The following is a 9,577-nucleotide window of genomic DNA, read 5'->3' on the forward strand; positions in this document are numbered from 1 at the left end:
CGTGAAGATTCCAATTATACTATGAACAATATATTGTGTGGACTATTAAGAGTCCGAGAATATTTAGCTTTGCAAAGTTTTCAGTGTGAGAGGTGAAATTACATACAACCCTGGACCTACACTTCTTGGAGGGATAATTAAAACGTCCTCTAAAGAACTTGTAACAGAATTCCACCAGGGGGCAGAAGAGGAATGGAATTGCTCCTTCCAGCAGGCGCTGCAGCGAAGATTCCGGTCCCTCGGAGTTATCTTCCTGTGTGTCTCCTTTCTCCTTCTGCTTTCCCTCTGTTCTCCCTCTGCTAATTAACCCTGATTTATTTGCCCGTGAACTGACACCGTGGACCCACAGCAGCAGTGTAGTGTGAAGGGATTTGCGCCCAGGCCAGGGCTTCAGCGGGATTACGCTGATCAATTTGCTAAACACAAAGTCCACAGAAGCAGCAAACCCAGCGCCCTGTGATGCCACCTGGCTCAAGGCTGATTAAGACGGGGGACTCTGAGCCGTTTGATCCTCACTCATCAAAGGGTTTTTAAACAAGCTTCATTTTACACTACTGTAAGGTGGCGACGGCTTGGGACTGCAGTGAGCGCCCCCAAGCCTGAGCAAGCATTCCGGCAATGGGGGTTTGTGATTCACCCTGGCGGACCGGGATGCAGCCACAGTCCGGAGCTCTTAGACCCGCTCAAGAGTAAGAATCCTTGCTCCAACCGCCCACCCGAAGTTAGTACCATTTCTAGCCTACATCTTGATTCCAACAAGGTCCTAATACAATTTGCTAGTAGGAAATTTAGAGGCTGATAAGATGTCACACCTCTACAACATTGCAACAATTTGGGGATGAAGAAACAAAATCAATTCATTCATCCAGTCTCATTCATTCATTCTGCCCCCCCCCCCCACACACACACACACACACACACACTCCTTCCTTCTCAACCGCATCTTTTGAAAAATCAAGCAGTCACGGAATTCACTGTATTTCCAGAAACTTAGTTTACATGCTAGGTACTTCAGAATCAGCAGGTTCCCAGAGTCCGTGGCAGTGAGTATTGCTCTGTAAAGCCTACAGGCTTCCTGAAGGACGTTTAACCCAAAGACAAAAGGTCTTGCCCTGGAACGCTCAAAGACCATTTTCGTAGCCAGAAGGGGGCTCCCTTGTCTTCCCAGTATGACATTTACAAATGAAAAGAAAGTTAGATCCACAATCACAAAGAGGCTGTTGGCAGCCTGAAGGGTCCGATGCTAAGCTCCACCCCTAGCTTCCAGTGTGGTAGCATGGGGCCCTTTTGGTCACAGCCCTTGGAGGATGCCAGTATAATAAAGGGGGTGACGACAGGAACCCAGTGACAGGGATGAAATTCCAGTCTTCTCTGTGTCTGGCGGCTTTGTGCCCTGCTTTACGCTGGCACTGCCGGTGCTATCTTTCTGATTAGAAATACTAAGTTCTTCAGGGGCTACTAGTGGACAGCTGGACTCCTAGACCCTACTCATCACAGACCTTTCTGAGTGTCAGAACCTCCAAAAAGACTCCAGTAGATGCTTGGCTTAGGTAACATCCTTGCCAGGTTTTAGTCAAACCTCCTTGGGTTCTGAGCTCCACACTGTTTATATTTCAGTGGCCCCAGGATCATCTTCTGGGATGGGTTAGACACTCCTGTGGAGCTGGATTTAAATAGATTGGCCTTCTCCACGGAGTGAATAAAAGTAATCACCATGAACTTGCTTCTTTTGTACTAGAGAAATTCTGCCATTTCAAGGGTGTCCAAATACGGGTCATGTCTGAAAGCTCTTCTTCTATCGTGATGAACATAGAAACTGAGACTGTCTTAAAAGTGAAGGAGAAAGTCATATTGCTTTATTAAACATCAGTTCCACTGTTTCTCCTAGTTTTAAACTTAATATTAACTGTTTTTGCAATACCTGTGGTCATATTAGACTATATCCAACTAGAGCCACAGTTCCTTCCAGAACAAAGTAAACTAAGCTGAAAAGATAGACCTACCACTCCATCACCTGGCTTCAGGAGACTCAGCATCATCTGACCTCCAACTGCCTGAGACCGAGACATGGTGGGAGTTTCTGGACTTCTCCTTTTCCTCCTGGCCAGTATGTACCAAGTATAATCTACGTAAATAACAAAACTGAGCCAGATGTGGTGATCTACACCTGGAACCCAGTGAGACACTGCCTTAAAACACAAAGAATCCCAAAGCAACAATAGAAACCAAACCAAGCCACAACAACAACAACAACAAAAACTCCTTCTGTGCCCTGATATGGTGTTTATCAGGCTACTGGGAGACTGGCAGGAGTCTGCCTTCAGCATGTTAGAGAGATGCTCTTACTAGGCCCCACTGTGTTCTTTGGCACTGAAGGAGCAGTGGGCATCTCTCTCCATCTTACACCATCCCCAATTTTGACACCTGGGAGTAGGTTAGATCAAGCCAAGGGTTCTCAAATGAAGAATAGGCTGCACTGAAGAGGGCAAGTCTCTCCTACAAAACTTCTCGCCCTCTGCCACCTACGAGCTTGCCTTTCCTTTTCCTAGACAATTTGAAGGTGAATATTCCAGCCACTCCTATTTTACTGAAGCAATGCCAAGTACAGTGTTTAGCACACGGTGAGAGACCACCAATGTGGAGCAGAAAAAGTAGGGAGTGCCACAACTAGGCCCCCAGTTTCATTTGTTGGCCCAAGTTCTTGACGAGCTAAAGTTCTGTTCATTAAAGAGTTGGTGTATTAGCCGGGTGGTAGTGGTGCACGCCTTTAATCCCAGCACTCGGGAGGCAGAGCCAGGCCGATCTCTGTGAGTTCAAGGCCAGCCTGGTCTACAGAGTGAGTTCCAGGAAAGGCGCAAAGCTACACAGAGAAACCCTGTCTCGAAAAACCAAAAAAAAAAAAAAAAAAAAAAAAAAAAAAAAAAGAGTTGGTGTATTAATCAGGGACCATTCCATCAGAATACAGGGAAAGGGGTGGGTCTTCAATGCAGCATTCGTGTGTTTCTAGGATTATTTTAACAGGATAACAAGACTGGGGAAATACCTTTTTACTTCCCAAATAGGCAGGGGATCCATTTCCTACTATCCAATGTCATATGAATTTAAATTGAAAGACAACATGGGGCTGGAGAGACGGCTCAATGGTTAAGAGCACTGGCTGCTCTTCCAAAAGACCCTGGTTCAATTCCCAGCACCCACATGGCAGCTCACAACTGTCTGTAACTCAAATTCCAGGGGATCCAGAATCCTCACACAGAGCATACATGCAAGCAAAACACCAATGCATGTAAAATAAAAATAAATAATTTATTTTTTTAAAAAAAGACAGCACACTCATCACTGTCATTGCTATCAATATGCAGAATGTGCCGATTTGGTCCCTAAGACTTCCTGCCACTTGATTCTCCTGTCCCATCATCTCCCAGTGTCTCTGCAAATTTCTGATCCACTGACTGGTAGGTCTGCGCAGAGCCAGGGAAATCTTTATTGTTTCTAATGTACACTTTTTAAACAAAATGTTAAGACCTCTTCTTTTTCCAATTTTCTAACCATCTGTAGGTAACCAGCCTGGGCTACACCATTGTGCGTATTCCTAATAAAAGCCAGATAGATACATAGGATTTAAACTATGCTGGACTTCCAACAAACCACAGGAAATTCCCCAAAGTAGATGGAGTTTGGAGTGAGAGGGGACATCATTGTGTATAGAGGCACCATTAAAGAAGTGAGGCAGAGCGTTAAAAGTAACTTAGACGACTCTTTAAGGTGACTTCTGAAACCTGCCAAGCCAGGTATTTAAAAATGTGTATTTTTGAATATTCCTCCTAGCTCAACTGCATGATTATATTTGTTCAAGACTGTCATTGGCTATTTGGGGGCCTTCCTACGAACGACTGTGAGAGACAGGGCAGGGTCGTGAACCATTCTAGACAATACCAAAGTTAAGGGGCTGCAAAAATACATCTCACTCCACCCTCTTCAGCACTGCTTTCCAATCATTTTTTTCTTTCCAGTCTCACACAATAGTTGCTTATTTTCTCACGTTTATTAATTTATTCTTAAACATTATTAACGCACATTTCTTACCTTTTGTTATGACAACTGTCTCTTTTAGCATTTATAAGCACAGCATTCTTACATCAGTGTTGTTTCTTACTTCACACACTGGTTGAAACATCTGCAAATTCGTTCTCTGCCTTAGGTTCAGCACATCTTTTCCATGAGTTAGTCTATTATCTCCCTGCAGAGTTATTCTCCTGTCCTGTCCTGGACGAGGTTTGATTTGGGATCAAAAGCAAGCCCTCTCCCGTTCAGCGGAACACTAATGAGGAAGTCTGAGCTAAGCCTTCGGGGTTTCTTATCTTCTTCTATTAACCCACCGCTGGGAACCGGGAACCGGGGAAAGAGGACTCACCGGGCTCAGGGACCCTGTCCGCTCTGACTCAGGGCCACTTTGATCTCACGTGTCTGCTTAATCAAGTTCATCTACTGCTGGGACTGACCAGATTCAAAGAACCACATTAAATAGTTTGATTATCGAGTGCCCATTTCCCCTTTCCCTCCACCCCCTGATCTAATTTCCAAACGCCAGTCTCTCGCCTCTCCCTCCAAATTCACCATCAAAAGCGAATTAGTTCTTCCCTTGGTATCCTCATTTGATGTGCAAATTTTCTTGTCTTTGCACATTTTTCTCCTGGTGTGTGTGTGGCGGGGGGAGTGGGGAGGGGGCAACTAGACAAACTTAAAAGACAAGAACCTCATTTGCAAATCGCAACGCTAAAGGGTTAATCAGCAACTCATAGGAGCCACCTGGCCCTTTCACAGGGCTTTTGGAGGACTGCTTGAGTTGTGTTTAATAATGAATATTATTTGCTTGCACAAAAAGCGAGGGCTGGCATAAGGGAAGAAAAGTGGTTTTGGATATTCTATCACCTTTTAACTCAGAAAGCATTTCAGGTAGAAATAACTCAACCCCTCTGCAGAGCACCCGAGCTCGCAGAGCGCTCCCTCCCGCCTTTTTTTTTTTTTTTTTTTTTTTTTTTAATTAAAGCTCAGGCTAGACTCTGGTGCTCTGATAACGGGCACTCTAAGGTGAGCTGGACAAGGAGGACTATAGTGCAAGGGAGGGGCGAGGGGAGAGTGTCAAAGTCCTCCCTGCTTCGGATACACAAACACTCCCCCTCCCAGCTCCTCCCAAAGCTTTGAAATCCCATCCCGGCTTTGTTGTCTTCCCCGAGGGGCTGGGAAGGCTTGGAGCCCGAGTATAAAGGCAGCCTGAGGTGGCGGTGGCTGCGCAGAGCCCTGAGCCCAGCAGCAGAGACTCCACCGACTTAAGTTCCGCAGTCTGGACTCTGCAGCTGCTGTGCAAAGCGACCTCCTTTTTCCTGACTTTCTCCTGCTTGCGTCCTTCTGAGATGATGGTTGTGTGTGCAGTGGCAGCTGTCCGGTTCTTGGTCTTGCTAACAGCGATGGCTTTTTGCAGCGTCCCTCTGCTCGGAGCCAGCGCCACCTTGAACTCGGTTCTCATCAATTCCAACGCTATCAAGAACCTGCCCCCACCGCTGGGTGGCGCTGCGGGGCAGCCGGGCTCGGCTGTCAGTGTGGCGCCCGGAGTTCCGTACGAGGGTGGGAACAAGTACCAGACTCTTGACAACTACCAGGTGAGAGGGGTATCGGGGATCCGAGGATGCTGTGATTCTGAAGGGGTCTCGGAGAAGAGGGTGTACAGTCTCCTAGGTGTGTGAGAGTCAGGGTGTGTCTGGAATCACTGCATCGGGAGCAGTGCGCTTGGAAGAGCTTTTGAAGAGGCAGATGGGAACCGAGAAGGTGTGGGTACCAGGATGCCTGAGTTGCTCACCACTCCGCTCCCTTCCCACAGCCCTACCCGTGTGCAGAGGATGAGGAGTGTGGCACCGAGGAGTACTGCTCCAGTCCCAGCCGCGGAACTGCGGGTGTAGGAGTGCAGATCTGTCTGGCTTGCAGAAAGCGCAGGAAACGCTGCATGAGGCACGCTATGTGCTGCCCCGGGAATTACTGCAAGAACGGTGAGTCTTGGACTCCCCTTTACACTGGAACCGCCCTGCCTTGGAGCACCCAGGAATGAAAGGAGGTGCTCTAGCTCCGGCAAACCCGGGTTCAGCACGCAAGGGTCCCCTGTCACATCTTCACTGGCTTGTGTTTGAGGCCTTGGAAGTTTATCTTCCTCTGCCTCCCTCGGTGATCTAACATGCTTTACATTAGAGCGTTCTCTCTTTACATTACATTCTCGAGAAAGCGGGAAAGGTCTTTCGGAAAGGGAAACCTAGCTAGCCAGCCTTGCCATTTTGTTACCAGTTCGGTTTTTCTTACCGTGACTCTCCTGGCTTTGTCTCTCTCAAAGGCCTCTGGGATGTTAAAACTGTTGTCAGCCGAGGGCTAGAGTGATTAACCTCTGCTGGCCAGCTTTTAAAAGAGATCTCTGTACCACTCACGTCCCTAGCTCTCCACCTCTTAAACCCGCTTCCCTCCACCCTCAGGTACCTTCAAAGAAGCAGACACACACACACACACACACACACACACACACACACACACACACACACACACAAAATCCTAATGTCACAAAGAAGTCTCCAGAAATAAACTCCCAGGGTGGCTAACTTCCTAGGGTACAGCCGCATTCCAGAGTGAACTCACTAAATCTCTGTAATATCGAAATTATACAGTGAAGTAACCGGTGGGTGAGATTGTAGTCTTCCGGGCAGCTGGAATTGCCTTGCTCAGATAATACCCAGAGCAGAGGAGTTATTTTTAAGATTAATTTTTTAAGTGACGGAATTTCTTTTTCCTACTCCAAAGGATAACATTAAAATAGACAGAAATATTACTGCTGCCACCACCACAATTTAAATGGCTCTACTGGGGTGTTCCGTATGATTGAACAGTACACTCATTGATGCTTCTCCATTTGGGGAGATTCGTGAAATAGTTATTATTGACTGCAATGAGGTAGCAGATCTCACATTGCTGTCCGCACAATAGGCTGCTCTCATCACGGCTGTTAACAACACGTTACATACAGCCTGGGGATTAATCACTATTTCCGGCTTCCTTAGGAATATGCATGCCTTCTGACCACAGCCATTTACCGCGAGGGGAAATTGAGGAAAGCATCGTTGAAAACCTTGGTAACGACCACAGCACCTTGGATGGATATTCCAGAAGAACCACGCTGACTTCAAAAATATATCACACCAAAGGTAGTCAAAGGCTTTAAAGACCCAGCCGCACGGTTTAGCGTTATCAGAAGCTCATTTAGAGTTCTCTTAATGAAACAGTGCAGGCCTAGCGGTAACTCTCTTTCTGTCTCCTCCACAGGACAAGAAGGTTCCATCTGCCTCCGATCCTCAGACTGTGCCACGGGGCTGTGTTGTGCGAGACACTTCTGGTCCAAGATCTGTAAACCTGTCCTCAAAGAGGGTCAGGTGTGCACTAAGCACAGGCGGAAAGGCTCCCACGGGCTGGAGATATTTCAGCGCTGTTACTGTGGGGAAGGCCTGTCTTGCAGAATACAGAAAGAGCACCACCAAGCCAGTAATTCTTCTAGGCTCCACACCTGTCAGAGACACTAACCTGACTGTCTAACTGTGACGGACTCCTTTATCTAATATATGCTGCAAACCCCTTTGTTATTTCTCAGCTGGATCCCAAGGATGTACAAATCTTCTGCATAGAGTTAAGCATTCCGATAACACCGTCCAAAAGTCTGGAGTGTAAGGACTTTGTTTCTTGATGGAACTCACCTGTGATTGCAGTAAATTACTGTGTTGTAAATCCTCAGTGTGGCACTTACCTGTAAATGCAACGAAACTTTTAATTATTTTTCTAGAAGTGCTACATTGTCTTGTTTCTTTTCCATGTAAATTTTTGTACACATTGATTGTCTGGACTCATAAATATTCTATATTGAAGTGATTTCAGCTTATAGTTCCTAAATGTGTAAACCTTTCTCCTTTCACTTCTAGTGTAGAATGCAAGAAGTTCTTGGAATGATAGACATGTAAAATTAACATGAAAATACTAGTTTATTTCCTGTCTTTGCTTAGATAGTCCTCTCCCTCTCTCTCAGCTGTGATAGTCCTTGAAATAAAATTTAATGTTTAATGATCATAAACTGTTACAAGCATAGATACATTTTGGAACTGTGATCTTAGGGGTGTGTGTGTGAATGTGTGTGTGAGGGGTGTTGTTTTAAAATGAAAAGACATATATCTGTGAATGAGTAATTTTAAAGAGAATTTATTCAACATTTATAAATTCAAATGATTATGGTGATATGGAATTGAATCTGATAGTACTACTTTCAAAAAATATTTTTCTACCAGGTGTGGTTGGTGGTTTATGCATATAATCCCTGTATTTCGGAGGCTGAGGCAGGAGGAATGCCCATGAATTCAGGTCCACCCTGGCCAACCTAGTGAGATCCAAGGAAACTTCTGCTACTGAGTGATGCTCTGTCTCAAAAAAGCATCAACAAAAAATAGTTTCCAACAAATTATTAGTTATCTAAATGGCCAATAGTTATTGGAAGGAAGGGGATATCCAAGAAAGTAATTCCAAAGTATGTGATGATGGGCAGGATGAAGAGGAGGTTGTGTGGAAACATGGTGAACAAGTACATGCCAATTTAAGCCAAATAATTAATTCCGAAATATTTTAGATACTCTGACATATGCAAGAAGAATTGTTGTAATTACTTTGATTTAAAAATAATTACCGAACAACCACAAATTCTAGAATGTCCTGCTTTTTCTTCTCTTGCCAAGTGATTATTTCAATTTTTGCTTCTCCTGTATTGAATTGATTAGAATGAGGATAGGGATGTATGGCTTTATAAAAAAATTGAATATATATATTAGATTTATATATACATATATACTATATAATAAAACACACATATATGTATATATATTTCAAATCTAAATTTTCTGTGTACTTTTCCTTACCCAAATTTGATATTTCTATTGGGCAAAGGACAAAACAGTCTTCCTAATTTATTTATTCTGTAGTATTCTGAAAGTCTGCATCAAAACCACAAAACACTGGGTTCGCTATTCAAAGGACAGTAGTGGCTGACTGACTGTGCCAGCAGTTCCTTAAATAGTCCAGATGTCCTAGAATAGTCACTGGTTTCTGTGTTCCCGGAAGTGGTTAATTTTCAGGGGAGTCGGGCAACAGCACATGCACTCCGTTGGCTCACTGAGAGGGGACCTGGCAGGATGTCTGTGGCTGTGTCCCTTTTGTCCGCAGGCTTCTGCTTCTTCATCCAGAGAAACGCTCTTCTCCTAAGTGTGCTGATTGCCTGATGTGCAAGGAAAGCCAATCCTGAGACCTGCCATCTTCAACAAAACACAATAGAGGAAAGGAAATGGGAAATCTTTTCATGAAGTGGGAGAAAGCAGGGCCTTCTTAGAAGGGGAGTGGGGCAGATGTTTAATGCGCTCTGGTTACTGGGCCCTTTCTATAGGAGCCAGCTGGGGTGGAGATGTCCTTCTCTGCACATCCCATCCACCAGGCTCAGGTCCAACCATTTCTGCTG

At 45.1% G+C, this 9,577-nt stretch overlaps 1 protein-coding gene across 1 annotated transcript; it reads left to right on the forward strand.

Annotated features, from left to right (window-relative positions):
• The first annotated feature begins 5,326 nt into the window (after positions 1-5,326).
• Positions 5,327-8,085, forward strand: Dkk1 (dickkopf WNT signaling pathway inhibitor 1). Its single transcript, XM_052713827.1, has 4 exons — positions 5,327-5,660; positions 5,879-6,044; positions 7,095-7,238; positions 7,357-8,085. Exons 1-4 carry the CDS (start codon positions 5,415-5,417, stop codon positions 7,608-7,610), a joined length of 810 nt encoding a protein of 269 aa, XP_052569787.1. The 5' UTR covers positions 5,327-5,414; the 3' UTR covers positions 7,611-8,085.
• Positions 8,086-9,577: the final 1,492 nt, after the last annotated feature.

The sequence above is a fragment of the Peromyscus californicus genome, unplaced genomic scaffold (genome assembly GCF_007827085.1).
Source record: "Peromyscus californicus insignis strain IS unplaced genomic scaffold, ASM782708v3 Scaffold_4__1_contigs__length_199733344, whole genome shotgun sequence".
Classification (NCBI taxonomy): domain Eukaryota; kingdom Metazoa; phylum Chordata; class Mammalia; order Rodentia; family Cricetidae; genus Peromyscus; species Peromyscus californicus.